Here is a 21,177-nt window from a genome sequence, read left to right on the forward strand (position 1 = left end):
GGATGAATACCAGTGCAGAACTTTCTTTAAAATTTGAGGGTTTTAAAGACAGAAACTTCGTTAATGGAGATGTGACTAAAGCAAATGATGATGACGATTATATTTTGTGCCAAGTGATTAATCAAATCATTCAGGGGCTGAATTTGAGCATGTTAACTCGGAGAAAATCTGACTAGCTTATTACCAGAAGTGGAATGTAACTATTAGATATATTTACTCAAGTACACTTAGAATTTTGAGGTATTTGTACTTTACTTGAGTAATTCCATTTTATGCTATTTTATACTTCTACTGCACTACATTTATTTTGATAAATATACAACCATATGGCACAATGTGATGGATACAGTGGTAAATTTGACATGTATTTGATGTAGCCCACAGGGGTTTCTTCTGTCACAGTCAAAAAGAAAGTTAAAATGATTAAAATAATATCTGCAGGCTTAAATACAAAAGCATGTTCTTTATTCCACAGTCATCTCTAATTTACAACACATGCGTAAGGAACTCACTCAGCATATAGAATTATCAGACTGAGCGTGAATTATGAATGTGTAACGGTGGAGTGGAAAGTAACGTGGAGCGCACTGACAGGGCCGTGAGCAGATGATTTAGATACATGTTCAAACAGTGCCAGGGACTCTGCACCCAAGAGTTGAGCCAGTTCAAATATAGCACAGACTCTTGGGAAAAAAGTTTCCTTGAAAAACATGATTACGGGCAGTCAAGCGTGTTTCAGCGAGGCTGCATGGCGTGACTAATACAAACAGGTTTTCTTAGGCAACATTGTAACCTTTGCTCATATGGAAATCACATTTTTATTTGGGCTCCTATTTGACCTCATGAGTTAAAGTGCAGATTTCATGTTTATTTCTGAATATATTTTACACCCCAGGTTCCCTTCGCTGCATGGTAACATCTTGGAAAAACAGCACTTAACTATACAGTAACAATACACAAACATTACCTCATAAAAGGTAATTTAACTGATTAGAAACCTGACTATGTAACGGCAGACTTGTCTTTAGGCCGTTGCACCAGCAGGAGAGAGTTGGCTGTGTAAATCTGAGGCAGCTCTTTTGCAAACAATGATATAACACTGTGCAAACACTGCAAGTATCACAATGTGTAGCAACACCATGACAGTTCTGAGAACTGTTGGCTAATTTTGGTTCACGTGTATTGAGGCATGTCCTTGTTGTACTGCAGCCTCACCTAGGATGTATACATTACCCTATAGGAAGTATACGGTAAGTGGTGTACAGCAGGTTCCTACAGTTGGTTATACTTTCTAGTGTGGATAAAATAAATGTAAAAAACAAGACAGAGTTTACAGCCATGCTTTATTTTTCTAGGTCAAAGGTTCAATGTATTTTCCCTGGGTCACTTGTTAAAATCACCCGCCTACAGCTCACTGATGTTATACTCCTTGAAATCTACGACCTCAAATTTGCAGACAGACCGTTTTCTTGACTTTAGACATTGATATCTCCACAGTGGCTGAATGGATTTTTAACATTCAAACTGCATTTGAAATGTCCATCTACTCCGTTCTTTCGCAACTACAAAGATTAGCCCTTACCAATCTCTTAAAATGCTGATCCTGGGAAGATGGGGGGGATGACCCCCAGCCATGCTAACAGCTCTGTGAGATTGTATGTAGGCACATTTAGGCTTTGAGCTAAATTTTAACACCAGCATAGATGCTATGATGTTAAAAATAATTTTTGCACTACAATTTAAAATACATAGATTGACATTGTGTATATGTGCATATGTATGTATAAGTATCTGCATATATTTTATTTTAATCTTTTCTATTCAAATTTAAATATTTGTATAAATGTCCTACTGTGTGTGTGTTGCGTGAAGGCGCTACAACTTACACTTCCGTGTGCAACCCTGTGTTGTAAAATGACAAACAAATGAACCCTGTGCATTTACAATTAAGTGGCAACTTAAAAAGTGCAATCAGCGTTTCTGAACATTAGCTCAAACAGAGCTCATTGGTGTCAAATCCACATTTCACTTTCTCAAATGTTCGGTGTCATTTATGTAGCAATGATAGCTACAGAATGTCATTAGTTTTGCAGGTATTTAGTCATAAACCAAAGGAGTCAAATTGAACCTTTGAACTGATGATGGATGCTAGGTGAAAAGTTTAGGGATCACCAAAATTAGAACAATTAATCCTTAAACAAAGACATGAATATGCACCAAATTTTACAGCAATCCATCCAGCAGTTGTTGGCATATTTCACTCAAAACTACAACCTGTGTGTGGCACTAGAGAAAATATCCAGAGGATTCCCAAATTCATTAGGATTCATCCTCTGGGCACCATTAATGCCCCATAATGTTTGGTTATATAGTGTACTGTGTGTGCTTTGTCTACTGTTCAAAGTTTGTTTTAAGAAGTCCCTCAGGCAAAATATGAAATGTGTTTTTGCTGCACAGTCAGCTGGGGTTAAACTTCTTGTGTTTCGTGTGCTTTTCTTTAGCGTATAGACTCTTGAAATCCTTCCATATATTTTTAGGGATGTATAAGAAAAAAAGTGTTTGACCAACTGACCAACTTTGCTATCTCTTGAGCAACACCAAAAGCAAGGCTAAAAACACTAGCAACCTCAAAAAGGTAGCCATTTCTAGAAAATCTGCTTAATTTAGGACTTTTTTTTACCAAGTTAACCTCTCAGAATACATATCACCCCTTCACAGGGGCTGGTATCTGCTCCCATCTGTCCTCCTGACCACAGGAAGTAATCGGGGTCATGGGAAATATGGTGCTGATTTCAACAAACACAAGTGCAGGCAATTGTATCATCTCTTCCTAAACATTAAGGGGTACAATTGGATAGATTTGTACTTGAGTACTGTTGCTCTTTGGAGCTTTATTACAAGGGCTCTTGACTTATGACCTCTGTCTTTTTTTTAGAATCGTCTCAGGATGAAATTTGATCTGAGCAACTTGCATAGGTAGAAAGCCAGGCCAACAGTTATTTCTAAATCTTAAACTTCATGTGGAAACTTGCAGGTCTGTGCCAGCTGACATTCAGTGTTCCCTCATTCCTCATTTAAAATTCTGACAAAATGTTCCAACATCCTAAACCCTCGACAGCTGAGAGTATCGGGCTTCTCTGAGCAGCATGGACATACTCAGAAACTACTGCCATGACCATGACTGGACCTGCAGTCAGTCTGGGTCTGAGCGACCTCTAGGAGGATCGGATGCAAGAAGAGGCCATAATGTACCTTTATACAGCCAAGTGGGCTGCATAACAAACAAACAGTGCCAGAGGGGAGCTGAGAGGACACGGAGGGGGCTGCAAGATGAATGGTCAACACGAGGTATGCTCTGATCACTAGATAGTCACCTGCTGGATGTTGAAAGACTTAAATGACCTTATACTGCTTGCAGTAGGAAAAGTAGGACACGTAGATCGGTCATATTTAATTAAATCATCCCTCATTTAAGGCTCTTGTGATTTTAAGAAGTTGGCAACACCAAAGTCTGCCCTTGTTAATTGTGTGACAGAGCCAGTGAAGAGCAATAGCAGTTTAAACCTACACTATGGATTTGATGACAGCAGTAAAGATAATGGTTTTGTGCTTGCACAACAGGCTCCAAAAGGGCTCCAGTTGCAACAAAAAAGAAAGATAACAGACTTTGAAACGGTGGAAAATATCCTGGTTCAGAAATATTAGGCTACACTCAAGCCAGTAGATTAAGGTCTAATAGGTTTATAAAAGAAGACGTTTAAACTAAGGTTTGGTATTATGTTTATAAAAGTCCTCAGAGAGCCAGTCAATATGAAGAGGTTTAAAGTTCCTTGGTTGAGAGTAAAAGCACTCCTCTTGCAATAACATTGACCACTGTTTTTAAATTTAAACAACAGAAAGTCTTCTTATATCAAAATATGTAATTATAGGGTTTCAGCAGTTTTCAGTGAGTTTTTAATACCACGTAGAATTCAATTTAACACATTTTCCACAGACATACCAGATCCAAACCAATAGTGACAATAAGGCTTAGAATTATTTATTAAGAACATGAATTGACAATTACGCCACATTTGTATCTGTATTTCTAAGCTCTATATGACATACAACTCATGCTATAGCAAATGTCAATTATCATGACCTGGACCCAGACAAGTGGCAAAAACATTGATTTTAATTAAAAATTATCTTTTTATACATTCTAAGGCTTTTTTTTAAGGAAAGTGAAATAAATGCTTTTTAAGACCATGAATACTGAATAGTATATACTTAAACTGTCATTTGCTCTGTGAAATACACTCCTAAAAGTAGCACCAGACAACCACATGATACATCTCCAACCAGTATTGCATAGAGAGTAAACACTGCCATCTGCTGGCCTGAAGGTGGAAATAATTTAAGTGTCTTTTTATATGTAAAAAAGAGCTTACACACACTTTTATCAAACTAATATTTTTATTTGTATTGAAGGTTACAGAGCATCTTTCTATCAAAATAAGTAAATCAAAATTTAAATATGAATTCAGTGGTATTAGTGGTTTCCAAATGGTTTCTTGGTTGTAAAGTAAATACATGACATTTCATTGAGATCATTATATTCATTAAGATAAATCATTTTCTGAATTTACCCTGGTCAATAGCTCAGTTAAAGATGGAGGAATTTAACTAATTCAATATTGAATTAACTTCTCATTACTTTAGAGGACAGGACGCCTTCTTCTGATTATGTGCCCTTGACATGTTACAGATTCAGTGGATTCATTTACACAATTTTACAATGAATTCCTCATATGATTACAGATGTTTGGTCCCAATAACACATGTACTGTATGTCCATTCGTGCTCATCAAGCTCACCGCTGCTTTCAAATAAATCACACATACACAGCAGTGCCAGATTGGGATGGCCACACAAAATGTTTTTCTATGGTGTAAATGTTACCAGGTTCATTTCTCACAGCCAGAATTTGAATAACATTCAACATGATGGTCTTTTGTTTCATGTGTATTTTAAATAATGATTTGGGGATGAGGGAACACAGAAGTTCTTGACTGCCGATGTGGCTCTAGGTGGAGGTGGTGGGGGGTGGAGATGAGGTGTAGACGAAGAGTGAGGTTCACGAGTCTACGATCGCTTTTTTCTGTTCTCAAAATTTCTGAAGTTGGCCGGCCTAATCTTCATCTCTGCAAATTCAATTGAGTGTTCGTGGCCCTTCCAGTGGAACCAGTTGATCCCCTGCAGAAATACAGAATACAAATCCTGGTAAATGGAGTTATCAAATACATCTGAGTCCTCCTTCCCTAAACCATACATCCAACAATTCACAGATGTGGAGGGAAGTCTCATCTTGAGACTACAAGAAACAGAACTGGAAGAAACATGGGGAAAATTGATTGATTGAAAGATTGTACAAGACTCAAAATGGCAATACTGGAACGGGGCTGCAAATAAATCCATCAACAGGACTGTATGAATAATGGAAAATATGTTAAATAACTTCCCAGTCTGTTACTGTCATTGGTTAATGTCACCAATCTTTTTCCAGCTTCCCTCATCTTTTTCAACAAGAAAAATAAATAATCTGAGACTTTATAAAATAAAATGTACATACCTTACTGTGACTGTTGTCACCATATTTCCCCATGAGGTTGACACGATGACAGTTCTTATACCAAAAGGCCCCTTTGTAGGACAAGGCGCAGTTGGTGACAGCAATATCGTTATCGTTGTCGAAGGTGGAGAAGGGGCGACCGTGGTGGTACGTCATGGAGTCACCTGGAGAAGATATCGACAGTAAAGCTCAGACAACGCACAACTAATGAGAACATGTGAGCTTATTCAATTAGAGACAGTCCTTTTAGATTAAGTAGGTAACGTCAGAGTGACTTTTCTTAACGGAATAGTTTAAAATGTTCTTGATGAGAGTTAGATTAAACGATAAACACCACTCTCATATGTGTATGTCTAGTATAAAGCTACAGCTAGCAGACGGCAATTAGCTTAGCATAAGCCTGGAAACAGCTTGCCTGGCTCTGTGCAAAGGTAACAAAATCTGCCTAAATTTACTTATTTCGTACAAAAACGGAGGCGTAAAAACTTACGCATCTGGCCAAGAATCCCCAATTTGCTGTTTTTATACTTTGGTGTCTGTACAGACAGAAACAAACAATATATACAAGGTGTTAACTAGTGAACTTCAGAGGTGTTGGTAGGTGGACTTTCTTACTTTTGGACAGAGCCAGGCTAGCCGTTTCTCCATGTTTCCAGTCTTTATGCTAAGCTAAGCGGCTGCTAATATTTACAGCAGGCATGAGAGTGGTATGGTTTTTCTGATCTTATCACTGGCAAAAAAACTGTTCCCAAAATGTCCAAGTAATCCTTTAAAGTAATACGTACCTGCTGTTCCACTATACGCTCCTATGTAGACTTTATAGCGTGTTTTTTGCTCTGCAATCGTGAGCTTGTCGTACTGAGCGTAGGCCGATTCCCCGTTGTCCCTCAAATCCACTCGCAGCTCATAATGGCCAGAATTTGTGATTTTATGGAGGTTGGAGAGACCTGTAATAATTTAATATGTGTGAGTTGGAAAGGGACTGAGTCAGAAGAGACAGAGAGAGTAGAGGTGAATAGAAGAAGAGAGATCTTACCCAGCCAGAATTCATCATTCAAGTTACCGAAGCCAACCGTGTAGTTCTTCCAGTTCCTGAAGAATTCCAGCTTTCCATTCTGGCGTCTCAGGAAAACCTGAAAAAGGACAGAGTGTCACAACAGCTTCACAATAATCATAACAAGCAAGACCGAGGTCATCAAGGTTGCTGCCTATCATTAGAGAAAACAGGCAGCACGATCATATTCTTTTCAATGGGAATTATGGTTTCAAAACCATCTTTAAATTGGATTTCAGCAGGTTGATTCACGCACCATCCATCCGCCGCCATCTGTGGTCATGTCACAGTAAACCTGGATGGGCTGGCTCTCCTCTCCACCCACGTAGATGGTGTACAGACCAGAGGTCGTCTCTCCATTCAGTAAAATCTGACCACAGTCCTTGGGGCGTCTGTACAACTGTCCAACTAGAAGCACAAATTAAAAAGACATCATCTCAGAGACCTCTGCTGCTTTAACTGCAAGACAGAATACAGTATGGTGTGAGAGTGAGAGTGAGGAGCTTGGAAGGAAAGATGGTTTTGAAAAAGAAAGGAAAAAGAAAAGGTTTTTTTCCCCCATCGGGAGCAGCTCAGACAGGATGAAAAATAAGCACAGGTGGAGTATCAGATTAAATGAATATCATTCTAACGTGCATCTGGACTGTTGCGTAACACCAAATCTTTCATTGCTGAAAAAGCGCCAGTAAGTTACACCACCGTCCAAAAGTTTGGAATCAGCTGTTGTGTTGATTTTTTTTCCTTCTTCCCTTCAATAGTAGCTATTTAAACAGATACAAACAGTATCATTCAGACACCAAATGTATTATTTACATTTGAAAGGAGAATGAAATGATTCAAACTTCCGCTTAGTCAATGTCCACAGTGTTGCATGACAGGAGAATACAGTGGAACTAGGATGTTGAATTTGTTTTCCATTCCAGAAAAGCGTAAGTGACCCACGATCATTATTGAACTAGAACGGTACAAGTGGGTTCTAAATATTTTAGATGTATATTTTATTTTTTTCTTTGGGCTCTCTGCAGTCTACTCAGTGGTTAGACTGTGATTTGTCAGTCTATATTATGTCTAGTTGATATTCCACAGTGCTAACCCTAGACTAACCTTCTGTTTGTATAAAGTTTGAAGAAGAGCTTTGCTAAAGCAACACATTGCCTGTTGCCAGCTTGTTATAGGCTGCATTATTGTGCACTTGACACTGAAACAGGAACCTGTTCCTATTTTAATCTTCACACATTTCTTCTCTTCATTTTCAACTGTTTCTCAGAGGGATCTTTGTCTCTTTCTGCCCTTTCAGTTGTCAGTCTGGTTGAACCATTGTACAGCGTTTGGTTCTACATGGTCATAAACCCTTCAAACTAAATAACATTTGTAAAGAGGGCTTTCTACAACCTAAAAGCATCAAAGACCATTCAGAAATATAGAGTAGTCCTCACAGACATTTGACTGGACCCAATCAAGCTTTTGTGGCAGGAGATTACAAACTTCTGAATGGTAGAAAAAATAAGATAGATTTTCAGGTAATATACGTACACCAATGATTAAAAACTAAAAAAAAGGAGGTGTGTGCATGCTTGCGTTTCTGCCCTTACTGGTAGTGAAGACGGTGTTCACGTGACGACTCCTCTGTGTTCCAGCGATGGCCTGCAGTCTCACACTGTACTCTGTGGAGCCGGTAAGCTGAGCCATGCTGTAAGAGGACGCTGTCGGGCTGAGCACCACTTCCTGAATCCATGTACACACATAGGAACCAACAAAGCACTTACAAAGAGCAAGACCATACTGGAGATTTAACTACAAAATGTGCACATAACTGCTAACTTTTTTTTTTTATAACTACTTTTATACCTTCATATTAATTTCACAGACTCGAAAGATGCTTGACACAACAGAGTAAAAATAGTGCTGCTTTCTTTATGTATTTATCTGTATATCTGTAGCCCAACCGGCAGCGGCAGATGGCTGCCCACCAAGAGTCAGGGTCTGTCTGAATGTTTTTTCCTCGCCACTGTCTCACCAAATGCTTGCTCTTGGGGGCGGGAGGAGAAATTGTTGGGTCTTTGTAAACTACTCTACCTGTAAAGTGTCCTGAGATAACTCCTGTTGTGATTTGACACTATAAATAAAATGGAATTTATCAATAATGTATAAGCTATAAGCTGACAGGTGGTGCCCAAAAAGGGTTGCATTCATGAGTTACAGTGACATAAAATCAAACCTAGAAGACAAAAAAAGAACAAAACATGAACAATTTAAAACAGAAGATGTAAATTTGTGAGTTTCTTGCAATGAAGTCACTCTTCAAAAGCAGACCTCGGATGTCTGAGGTTCCTTGAATGCACCAAAAACAACAGTTTATAATTCTTAGTCATTCCTTGTTGGTATAAACTGAAAAAAAAAATGGCTTCCAAGAAGTTCGAAAATCAATCCAAAACGTCATGGCATTCTCTGGAAAATGTTCATCAGTAACGGTGACTTTACAGTCTGTGGTTTTTGGGTTTTAACAAGAAAAACCACCAGTGCTGTCAGTGACTGAACTCATGTCGGGGACGTACATACCCTGATTGTACCATCAGCAGAGGAGAAGGTGAGAATGTAACCAGTCACAGCAGCCTGCGGGGGTTTCCAGGTGAGAGTCGCACTGTCAGTTTGAATGTTAACCGCCGTCAGATCACGAGGAGGATCCACACCTGAAAAAACAACATCACACTGCAGCTTTACTTTTCATCAAAATATACTATAATCAATATACATTTAGCTTCAGGTCCTCTCTCTCTTTAAACCTACCGGTGGTGAAATCAGTAACAACAGAGTCACTCTTCTGCACTTCTTTTACAGCATGTACTCCAACTGAGTAGTGGGTTCCTGGTACCAGGGAGCCCATCTCAAACTCCACCGTGTTCCCAGAAACGTGCTCCACCACTGGGGACACTGGGGGCCAGGACACACCCACAATTAAACAAATGACATAATCAAAGTAAAGCTAAATTTGTCATTCACACACTTTGAAAGTTTGTGGAAGGAAAGCAGAGTGACCAATAGAACTACCTTATATTAGTACTGTAGATATTCTACTGCATTTGCTACACCTGCTTACATCTCAGTATATATATTTATTTTACTACTTGTTAATAAGCATAACCATCAAGGTATATCTATCTATCTTGCTTCCTGTTCAAGCAGTTTATATTAAGCTTTTATTTTTTTTATCCATCACATTATATACATATTCCCTTACAGCATAGCCTGTACTATTACTCACCAGACTACTACAGTATATTTGACTATTTCTCTTTTAATATAGCTGCACTATTTTATGTCTTAGATGTTGTTACACTTGCGTGATTTGTCTTTCTAATATTCCTTTACATATATCTGTAAGAGCACAGTTGAGGATTACGACTGCTTCACTGCAGTTGTTGTGTACATGACCGTAAAAGAACTTGATCTTTTAAACAGGAACTTCCTGTCTAAATTAAGGGCTAATGCAGATAGATTGATACAAGAGGACAGAACAGAAACACACCTGAATCAGTACTGTAAGTAATCACGTAGCCATCGACCGTGGCCACAGACGGTTGCCACAGCAACAGCGCTGAGGTGTCGGTGACATTGACTGCAGTCAGACCCTGTGGTCTGTCCAAAGCTGGAGGATACAAACAGGAACAATTCAATTTTCCACGAACCGATTCCAAGGCCAGTACCAGGGGGTGATGCATAGACTTTATAAGTGAAGCCAAAACATCTCGATCGCCCCTTGGTGACTGGCTGCAGTATAGGTCATAAATCCCACCTCCTCCATGTTAGCGGATGGGACACGGGCCACACTAAAACATTAAAGTACACATCAAATACATTTTCCCAAAGATGGTTTTGGTCATTTTAGGTAGTTCTGATCACACTGATGTTTGTTCAAGCGCTCATTTCCTGATAAGTTTGGTTTTTATTAGTTATTTGATGCTATAAAAACAGGGTGAAGCATCATGATTGACAGCTGTGATTGACTCCCGATCACTACTGCACAGACTTTGGCTCCAAAATTACAAGATGACAGCGCCCGTATCCGGGATATTTTGGGTTTATTCTTGTTCAAAATTAGTTTATTATTAGGATAAACCCCTTGAGATGTATCATCTCATTTTGTACAGTTGGAGGAAGGGGAGACACGTCGTCTATCTTTATATGCAGTCTGTAGTCAGCACAAGTCAGGGAGGACTGACACAGAAGTGTAGTATAAGAGAAAAAGAAGAAGAAAGCCAACCTGTGATTACAGTGTCAGTGCTGGGGTCGCTCTCCTCCAGACCCTTCACAGAACTCACTGTCACTTGGTACATTTTGCCAGGGGCCATATTGGGCAGCGAAGCCTCAAACACGTCGCCATCCACAGTCACCATCATTGGTCTTCCTGTGGAGGTAAGAAAACAAAATATGGGTTCCACACTAAAAAAAATAAAACACATAATGTAAAAACTATACATTTGTCATTTGATGATTTATCGGCATTTCCACTGTATTCTCCGTAACTAAGCTCTATTGTACAGTAGCTTCTAGACTATTTGGTACTTTATTTGTATTGTGGTGGGTGGTGATAAACTTTACTTTTGCTGACTAGAGAAAGACTATATAATGCTTCTAAATATTACACTTTCTACACATCCAAGAAGCTCTCCAAGCATTTCATATCCCATATTATATTATGTGAATATGTTATACTGTTTTATTACATTATATACAGTATCAGTCAAAGGTTTGGACACACTTTCCCATTCAATTGAATGATAAAGTGCATCATTATTTATCATATCGTCGCTCTCGGACGGAAACCTTGTGAGTCCATATTTTGTCATTTTAATTTTATTCATAAATCAATGCTAATGGTCACCCGTTCCGTCTGTCTGTTTGTTTTTACAAATATTTAAACCGTAAAAAAGGGATTTAGTCTGACTTAGTTTGAGGTAAATACATCAATATAATGTTTCCAAAAATGTCTTTTTAAATTTGCTGGACAAAAAAAGTTTGACCATACAAGGTTTTCACCTGACAGCGACAATATTATATTATTATTCCGTTGTTTTACAAACTATACTTGCTGACTATAACTAAAACAAGTTCCTTCCAGAGTCTATTTTGCAGAGGCACTGTACCTGCGTCCGGCGCCTAGCGCCGCCCAAGACAATTGTAATTGGTTTAAAGAAATGCCAATAAACCGGAGCATGTTTTTCTCCCATGTTGAGTGGACTAGCCAGACCTTTCTCGGCAGCGCTGTGGAACAAGGTCTGGCAATGCGAGACTAGGACCAGTGGTGGACTGACTGAATGCCATCGCTACAGCCATGCCACTAGAGGTTCAAATTAGTTAAACTAAACCATAATTTAAATATTTAACAAATAACTAAATGTAAATCTAAGTTGGAAAGCATTAATCACCAGTAAACTATAGCAACAAAATAAAACCGATTGACTTCTTACCTCCTTCAAAGGGCACATAGGTGATCCGGTATTTATCCACTGGAGAGTTAGGCATGGACCAGTGAACTACAGCGGAGGAGTCGGTCACATCAGAGAAGCTAAGTCCTCTTGGAGTGCTCAGGCCTAGTAGAGTGTAAATGGATATGCGCAGACAGGAAAGCAACACAAAAAGGGTGAATTAAAGTAAGGAAAGTATGGCCAATAACATTGCATAAATACAAGAAAACTATGAGTTTGAAGGATCCCAAAAGAGCATTTTCCATTAGAGTCAGACATAGAGTTAAGCCTAAACCAGAGGAATAAAGATGATTAGTGAGACTGTGGGTTCAGTTCTCACACAGCAGACACCCAACAATTTAGTAGTTAGTATAAAACTGCAAACTTTGCTGTGTTTTTCATATACCTGTCTGAGCAACCCCAGTAATAGGTTGGGAGCGTTGGTCCAATGTGACACCATAAAGCTCGATTTCATACTCGGTGCCACTCATGAGTCCAGTAAAAACCTTGGTGCGTTCATCGCCACGGACACTGTACTCTTTAGGGTGGGCTAATCTTTTGCTGTCTCTTATTTTGATCACATATCTGTCAAACAAGTCTTCATCAGCCGTCCACGACAGACGGAAACCGTCAGCTGTGACGTCCGAGACAAAGAGATGCTCCACCTCAGGCTCAGCCTCTGGTTAAACAAGGAAACATAACGTTGCAGAAGGTTTTGCGTTTTCCCAGGAACATTCATCAACTTCTGAAGAAGTATGGAAGAAGTCAGCAATCAGACAAGAAGGTTTCCAGGTGGCAGACAGGGATATATTCCAGCCACCTTCGATATGCCATGCTCAGGTATCCGTTAGTGTTAAAACTACAGCACACGGGCTACAAAGCCTATAATTTTGGGTAAATTAACAAGACAAGATGCTTTTTGTAAATTTTTATTTACGGCATTTAACAGGGTCACATTCCTTTAAAGGCTCTAACGGATCTGTTGGGACAGATTTCGGCAAACACTGGTTGAGACGAGGTCCCCATGCGTCTTCAAGGCCAGACTCGATGCATTCAGTGCATTCAAAGACAAAGAAACAAATGAGATTAGAAGTTAAATCAACAGACATTTCATGCTCAGAATGTCCTGCTGATTTATCAGTGTTTTCCTACGTCTGATCATTTTAGTTTTATTCATTGGTCTGTATCCATCCACTGGAGTTTTAGCCAGATTGATAAACCAGCATGTATAAAAGGTAGCAGCATGGCAAAAGTAACTTTAAAAAGACTTCCACAGACGTCTGTGTAGCGCCAATCAGAAATCTGAAGGAAAACACGTTTTAAAATATGAAACAAACAAATAGGCTTGCTCATATTTTGGAGGTAGGAAGAAACAGGCGGGAGCTCCACATCTCTTTCTCCCGGTGACGAAGTAAATGTTTAAAACAAAAGTCTGGAAAAGAGTTGTTGAATAGAGAATCTGAGTTAGGGTTAGGTTACAGTACTGAGCTGAAGCCTCAGCATCAAAACATGGCGGTAAACTAACTCCATCAATACTCAAGCTAATTTAGTTCTATTATTTTATTAGACAAAAAAGCATGAATATCAAAAATAGTTATGCCAAGTTGTGATGGTGAAACTTCAGAATTGGATCATTATGTACAGTAGTTTACACATTTATAGTAAGGGGCCTTGCAGTGCGCTGTGAGTGGTACCTGTCACAGCCACTGTAGTCAGAGGCCGAGAGAGAAGCCCTGACTCTGACACCCCAGTCAGCCTGACCTCATAGCCTATGCCGGTGATGAGGCCCCAGATGTCCAGGTGACTTTGGTTTCCTGGCACAGTGAACTCCTGAGGCTCCAGCAGCCAGCCAGAGTCTGTCACCACTATGTGAAAATGGCTGAAGCCGCCACTAGAGGGGGCAAATTCCTCCTGTTGCGGCGGCGGCTGCTGCTGCTGCTTCACCTCCCACGACACACGGAAGCCGTAGGGGGTTATGTTGGAAATGGACAAGTTTTCCACTTTAGGCAAAGGAGCTGGAGAGGAATGGGTTTTAATTTTTTTTTTTTGTGAGAAGGGAACACATGTGGGAGGGGAAATAAAATTCCATTAGGAGGATAATGTGTGCAGTGGTTGCAAAAGCATATTATAAAATCTGTTCTTCCTGTGAGGTTTTCAGCTTTAAAACGGAGGCTGGATATCTCCTAAATTTAAAGGCCAAAACCATTAAAGGGCAAATTTTGCATGCATCATAGAGTTTTATATACTTCTACAATAGAGTGTAGAAAGAATAGATGCAACCGCTTTCTACTAATGCCACATTTTGAAGCTTGGATTTACTGCCTAGAGCCACAAAACCAAAACGACGGTGAAAACGAACAAGGACGTGACCATCCATCGCCACTGGGAGTTCTTACAATGAGGCAAAGATGCCACCCAAGACAATTAGAAGACGTACATCACATGATGTGGAGATAAAAACGTTTTGTACGAAATAATTTAGCAAATGGCACGTAGAACTCAACACAGGCATCTAGTGGCCATTAGTGGTACTGTATCTTAACACAATTGTGGCTTTAGCTTTTTTTATATTACTTGAGTATTTACATATTTTGCTACATTATACTTCTACTCCACTCCATTTCAGAGGGAAATATTCTATTTTTTTCTCCATGATTTACCGTATTTAATAGCTTTAGTTACTTTACAGATTCAGAACACACCATATAATAAACAAATGAATTATCATGTATTATAAATGAAGCTACCCAGTAGTATATAAAGTAGGGCTGTCAAACGATAACAATTTTTTAAACGTGATTAATCACTCAATTTCTAACTGTTTTAACTGTACTGTGCTTAGCTCGTAGGTGGTAGCTCAAGCTTAACGTGCTTCGGTGATATTTTAATTCAGCTTTACACAATGTGCATATGCCTTTCGAACCATCCATGAGTTTTAGAAAATAAAAAGCGCCATTCAGAATTTAGTTGCTGCTGTCATGCCTCATGTGTTATGAGGAAGTATGGCAAAGGGTCAAAATAGTAGCCTGTTAGGCACGACACGAAGCCGAGTGAAGTGAAAATAAATGAATAAATGGCGTCATGTGATTAAAAAAAATTAACACGTTATGCTCGGCCCTTAATCGCATTGTGATTAATGCGTTAATGCTGACAGCCCTAATATAAAGTAATTAAAATGACCCTCTCCATTATCAGCTGCATCAATAAAGTGATGTAAACATGAATGCATCAATAATTATAATCCAAAAATATAATATATATACACTGTATTATTCTGAAATGGAACATCCTGCATGAGTACTTTTACTTTTGGTATTAAAATATATTTTAATTATTTAATTAATATTTCTCTGCTTTTACTTTTATTATAAATCAAATGGTTTCATGCACCAAAAATGAAACCAGATGAAAACACGTGCTCATGATGCATGTCAAATTTGCTCTTATTGCAACTTAAAAGAATATTTGTTATCTGTGGGTCTAAGGCCTGAAATGCATTAAGAGATTTATTCTCGTATATTAAACTAAAAGTTGGAGACACATTTCCCCAGAAGGTACTTTAGTCTATTAAATGTTTTGAAGCAAAAGCTCTTTACAAACCATTTACAACTACAAGAGATGAGAGTTTAAGATATGAGTAAAATACGGAGTACCTGTGACGGCGTGGGCTAACACTGAGGGAGTGTGGCGCCCATGAGAGATACCGTACAGTTCAATATCATAGCCTGTGGCATCCATCAGGTTAGAGATCGTTATGTTACGGGCTTCCCCAGGCAGTCTGAACTCCAGCGTATCAGACTGCTGCTCGGGGTCACTGACCCGGATAACAAAGCCATCAAAGTGGCCTGACACAGTGCTCCAGGACAAGCTGAGATTCTGTGGACTCACAGATGAAGCAGCTATGGGCCCCAACTGTGGGACATCCTCTGAACAGGAAAAAGAACACGGCTTTTCAGTTATGCTGTGCGGGTAATGTGCATGGTACATGCAGTGTAAAAACAAAAATGCATGTAATGTGATACCTGTTGTAGCTACATCAAACAGAGGCTGTGTGTTCTGGCCACCAGCGCTGGCGTACAGCTTTATGTTGTAGCTTGTGCTCGCTTTGAGCCCGGCCATGACTGTGGAGCGCACGTCTCCTGGCAGAGCGCGCCCCATTGCCTGCGAGGGCAATGCAGACTCTCTGACTTCTACTATAAAATTATCAAAAGCCTTCTCTCCTGTCCGCCACGACAGAGAAAATTTGTCTGAGGTAATGTTAGAAACAACTAGCCTGGACAAATCAGGCTCGTCAGCTACAAGGGGAGAGAATAATAAGAAATATATTCATTTATTAAAATGGAAAGCATGTATGTCTCCATGTATACAGGCCCAAGTCAACTTTACTTTTTAGAAGTGCAGAAAAGAATATTAGATAACCCTATTTTTATGTAATACAGAAAATCAAAATACCTGTTGATGCAACAATACTGACAGGACTTGTTCGAGATCTCTTGTATGTCCCATAGACGTAGGCTATATAGTCAGTGTTGGGCCTGAGCCCTGCGACGTCATGGGACTTTACATTGTGGGATATGTTATATTCCTTTGGCTCCATCAGCCAATTAGAATCAATTATCTCCAGGATAAAACCATCAAATTCTCCTTCAGTGCCATTCCAGAAGATTGAAAAACTCTCTGACGTTAAGTTTGAGATATATAGTTTGCCAACCACTGGTTGATTCACTAAAGAGAGAAATCAATATTAGATTTTCATTTAAAAAATAAAACATTTTATAGAACACAAACTAATTAGATAAATTACTGGTAGCTGTGTGATTTGATTCATCTCATTAAAATGTGTATAGTGTTACAGGACACTCACCACCACCCACTTGCAATTCCTGATAGTCTGAGTAGCTTAGAAGATGTATTACATGCATATATTTTTGCATAAAAATTAACTTAGTAGCTTGAACATTAAACCAATTACACTATTTATTAAAAATATGATAAATGTAACAAACATGTAATGCCAAGGGGAAAATAGCTTAAGAATACTGGCGTCAAGGTTAAATGAATGAAGTGTTGATTTTAATGTGAAAATGTGGCAAAGGCAGAAACACAACAGTAAAAATGAAAAGTCTCTTTCATGCATATGGAGGGAGAGCTGATCATGCAGTTGATCTGTTAACACTGAGAATAGGATAAATTCTGCATAATGTTGCACCAGAGCGATTCAAAGCAGAATATGACAGCTACAGAGAATGTTAAACTTCTAAAAACATTTTTTTTTTTACATGCAATGAAAAATAAAGTCAGTTACTTGCAAACATGCAGCAGATAAATTAGGCATCGTTCAGATGAAAAACAAGGTGGCATTAACGGTTAACCTCAGATATTATCAGCTTTTTACCTTGATAACGACAAGAAGATTTAATCATTTGCCACCTAGTAGTTCAAAAGGAAATGAGGATATTTACTTTAACGTTATTGACAAACTATCTCACACAGACTAACAGAACTCAAATGTCACTTAAACTTGCACGTGAGCACATCCATGATCCTTCGAGGTTAATCAATTATGCACTGAATGAGTGTTGATGGGATGAAATGAGATGGTCACGCTGTCATGGTGTGACAGGCGTGTGAGGGTGAAAGTTATTGGTTTTGCTTTTGCAATCATTGCAGCACATCAGCGTCAAACCTCACCACGATGCAGGGGATGGTAGAGGAAGGGGGGAGGGGGCTTCATGCACGTTGGTAACTGGGATGGAGGGAGCAGTTGGGGGTAAGGGTGAACATTTGAGGGGCATTTGTTTTGCTCAGTGATGTGGCACGGGTCCCCATCACCCTGCCCTCTCTCAGCTAGACAGAAACAGTGGCTGGAGGGTAAAGAATGGTTCATGGCATGTTGGTTAAGATGAAGCAGTACACTGTGACCAGGGTGTTGGACAGTGATGACAGAACAGAAATTAGGTTATTATGTTGTTCTCGTTTCATGCAGCGAGATGTCAACGCTCCACTGTGAGTGGGACAACAGCGGTTCTAGTGCCTGTGAATGCTTCACAGACACCGACTGAAACAGAAAGTTAAAAATCAAAAAAGGAAATAAGTTAAAGAGATAAGAGGACAAAAACGCTGCAACGCTGCAAGTTGCAGATACCTGTGGTTGATTCAGTGTACACGGGTTCAAGGAAGGAGCCCTGATACATCCCAAACAGGCCAACCATGTAGCTGGTGTTGGGATTCAGCCCTGAGATGCCCAGGCTGAAAGCGTCTCCGGACAGACTGAGGTTTTGGCTCTCTTCAAAATTCTCCAAGTTTGTAACCTCAATGACAAAGCTGTCAAATTCCCTAGCGGTGGGGATCCAGGAAGCAGTGAAGCCGTCCCATGTAATGTCAGAGATGGTGAGGTTCACCACCATGGGCTTCGGCTCCTCTGGTAGATAGACAGATCAGAGTGGGGTCAACTGAGGCAAGATAGATTGTAAAAATAACTCTCACATTAACTTTCCATTCGTCAAAATAAGTACGACGAGTATTTGGGCCACAGTTATGGAAAAAATAATCTCTGATTTCAGGAATAAAGTCAAACTACTAGAAAAATAAAGTCAAAAATTACCAAAAAAAAGGGCATAATAATTTCAGAAAAAATACGCAATATTTTAGGAAATTTCTTTTTTTGAAAATTATGAGAAAAAGTCACAATATTTTGAGAATATTTTGAATCCTTTTTTTTTTTTTTTAAATGACTTGCAACTTAAAATGTTACAACTTTTTCTCAAAATATGACTTAAATGTTGAAATATTGCTACTTTTCTTAAAATATTAAGAATTTCTCTAAATATTACACCTGTCTTCTTGAAATGTCACGGTTATAATCTTGAAATATTATAACTTGTTTTTGAAATATTATGACTTTAAATCATTTTCTGATTTTAATCTTAAAATGTTACAACTTTAATCTTGAAATGTTATCACTTAGTCTTGAAATGTTACAACTTTTTCTGGAAATATTAATCATTAAATCTCATGCTCGATTTCTTGTGGTCCTAATACTCCGCCGTAAATAAGAGTCATAGGTAAAGGAAAATATGGGATGAAAGAGAATTGTCATTTATAATAAAACATCAACAGTCTGTGCAGCCATCCTGAAATATTTAGAGAATACAAAGTGAATGGTTGTGATGAACACCTACAAAAAAAGAAGAAGAAATATTTGCTCCATGTACCTGTAGTAGCAAACACTTTGAGAGGTAAAGATCGCCTGCCTTCCACCAGCCCTTGCAATGTAATATCATATTGTGTGGAGGGGGACAAACCCTCTATTTCAGCCTTCCGCACACTACCTTGCAGTGTGGTCACATTAGCTTGTGTCGCCCCTGACGGAGCACTGAGCTCCACCAAAAAGCTGTCAAACGCCTCATTAGGCGCCGACCAAGCCAAGCTTACACTGGTGGAGGTGACTTTGACTGTGAGGTTCCCCAACACGTTCAGACTCGAGCTTTCAGGCTCAGCCCCAGAGCCCATCACACCCGTATCAGAAGTGTTTAGAGGACGGAGGGGATCTGGGTTTTGAACTGCTTCAATATCCAGAGCAGTTGTTGGGGTTGTAGGGGCATCTTTGATGCTCAGCATAAGAACATCTGGAGAGGTAGGCGTGGGTGCTACAGTGAATAAAAGCAGGTTTAAAGAATTAATTTGTTACCGGTTCTGCTGATGACTGAAAAAGAACATGTGAAGAAGAAACAGGGTTAAAATAAGAACACAATGTATTGTAGGATTCAAATAATTCTGCACAAAGTTCGGTACATTAGCTAACTTCTTGTTGTTAAGATTTCATTATTTTCTTGCCTCTTATTATTCCAGTTTTTCCAGGACCATGGTTCATATCATCAAGCAACAGCTAAGGCATTAATGGCACTTGAGTCGGCGCCATTAATTTTTTGAAGCATCTGAGTAGTCCACCGGAGTGGAAGTACACAGTTGTCTTCAAATAGATGTTGAAGCCATGCACAGCCACTTTTTTGTTGCTGCTGTCCTTAAGAAAGACTGTTCTGAGTCACTTGTTTGACATGCGAAGTGACATACAGTGTCATTTTCTCTGACTGCTAGAGAATTATTTATTATAAAAGTAAAAGGGATTGAAGACAATGAGATGGAATGCAGATGGAATTAGCTTTCAGAAAGAGCAAAATGGTTGCATTTAAAAGCTCAAATGCAGGAAGAAATCAGGACAGTCAGTGTATTATAACTCCTTGTATTTGAAGGTATTAATGCCTCAGGGAGTACATTGTTCCCAATAATTCCCACTGTAGATTTCCTCTTGTATTTGAATTTCGGCAACATTCTGCCACAGGACTGAAACTTCATCAGATGACAAATGGGATGGGATGAGATGAAAATTAGTTTGGATTTTTTTTTTTGGTTATGAAGATGACTGTTGCAATAAAAAAAATATTCTTTGCTGGTAAATCTCAATGAGTAAAATATCAGCATGCAAATCATATCGCTACTCTGATCTAAGCAACTATTTCACCTCTATGTCACAGAACATCTGACTCCACTGAAGGGAGAAGCTGTCAAAAAAACAACGGGACCAAAAGTCCCTAACAAACTAAAAGAGAAGCTTATACCTGTGACTGCAACAGCTTCAAGTAGGGCAGATCTCTGGCTACTGGTTAATCCATAAAGTTTTATTTGATATTCTGTCGATGCATTCAGGCTCTGGATTCTAGAGCCAGTGGCATCTCCAGGAAGTTGGACCTCTCTCACATCCCACAATCGCTGAGTGTCTTTATATTCTACTGCCAAACTATCATAGATACTGAGAGCCTTTAGTTTCCACGAGAGGTCAAATCCATCAGGCGTGATGCCCGAGATAGTCAGTTTCCCAAGCTCATTGTCAGGCTCCATACCAACTGAGAACTGGGACTCAGAGGGGTCTAAATACACAAAGCTAATGACATTGTCCTCCGAGCCTGTAGGAGTCGTTAGCTCACGGTCGTCTGAGTCAGCTAAATAAAATGTGAAAGAGGCTACAAGAAAAACAAAAAGGCACAAAT

General features: G+C 39.3%; 1 protein-coding gene across 7 annotated transcripts in view; it reads right to left on the bottom strand.

Annotated features, from left to right (window-relative positions):
- Nucleotides 1–4,436: 4,436 nt before the first annotated feature.
- Nucleotides 4,437–21,177, bottom strand: part of tnca (tenascin Ca) — a 65,590-nt gene continuing 48,849 nt past the window's right edge. For 2 of the 7 annotated variants that reach the window (XM_028602404.1, XM_028602405.1), the window contains exons 12-30: nucleotides 20,749–21,150; nucleotides 19,345–19,779; nucleotides 18,276–18,551; nucleotides 16,583–16,855; nucleotides 16,153–16,425; nucleotides 15,784–16,056; nucleotides 13,825–14,145; nucleotides 12,537–12,809; nucleotides 12,134–12,256; nucleotides 10,927–11,070; nucleotides 10,192–10,311; nucleotides 9,453–9,596; nucleotides 9,225–9,355; nucleotides 8,258–8,390; nucleotides 6,922–7,073; nucleotides 6,648–6,744; nucleotides 6,397–6,558; nucleotides 5,612–5,775; nucleotides 4,437–5,235 (exon numbers count right to left, since the gene is read on the bottom strand). In XM_028602404.1, coding sequence (XP_028458205.1) covers nucleotides 5,125–5,235; nucleotides 5,612–5,775; nucleotides 6,397–6,558; nucleotides 6,648–6,744; nucleotides 6,922–7,073; nucleotides 8,258–8,390; nucleotides 9,225–9,355; nucleotides 9,453–9,596; nucleotides 10,192–10,311; nucleotides 10,927–11,070; nucleotides 12,134–12,256; nucleotides 12,537–12,809; nucleotides 13,825–14,145; nucleotides 15,784–16,056; nucleotides 16,153–16,425; nucleotides 16,583–16,855; nucleotides 18,276–18,551; nucleotides 19,345–19,779; nucleotides 20,749–21,150 — 4,007 coding nt within the window. In that variant the 3' untranslated portion in view covers nucleotides 4,437–5,124. The remainder of the gene's footprint in view (nucleotides 5,236–5,611; nucleotides 5,776–6,396; nucleotides 6,559–6,647; nucleotides 6,745–6,921; nucleotides 7,074–8,257; nucleotides 8,391–9,224; nucleotides 9,356–9,452; nucleotides 9,597–10,191; nucleotides 10,312–10,926; nucleotides 11,071–12,133; nucleotides 12,257–12,536; nucleotides 12,810–13,824; nucleotides 14,146–15,783; nucleotides 16,057–16,152; nucleotides 16,426–16,582; nucleotides 16,856–18,275; nucleotides 18,552–19,344; nucleotides 19,780–20,748; nucleotides 21,151–21,177) is intronic. The other 5 variants (XM_028602406.1, XM_028602407.1, XM_028602408.1 and 2 more) reach the window with 5 other exon arrangements.

This window comes from Perca flavescens, chromosome 16, assembly GCF_004354835.1.
Source record: "Perca flavescens isolate YP-PL-M2 chromosome 16, PFLA_1.0, whole genome shotgun sequence".
NCBI lineage: Eukaryota > Metazoa > Chordata > Actinopteri > Perciformes > Percidae > Perca > Perca flavescens.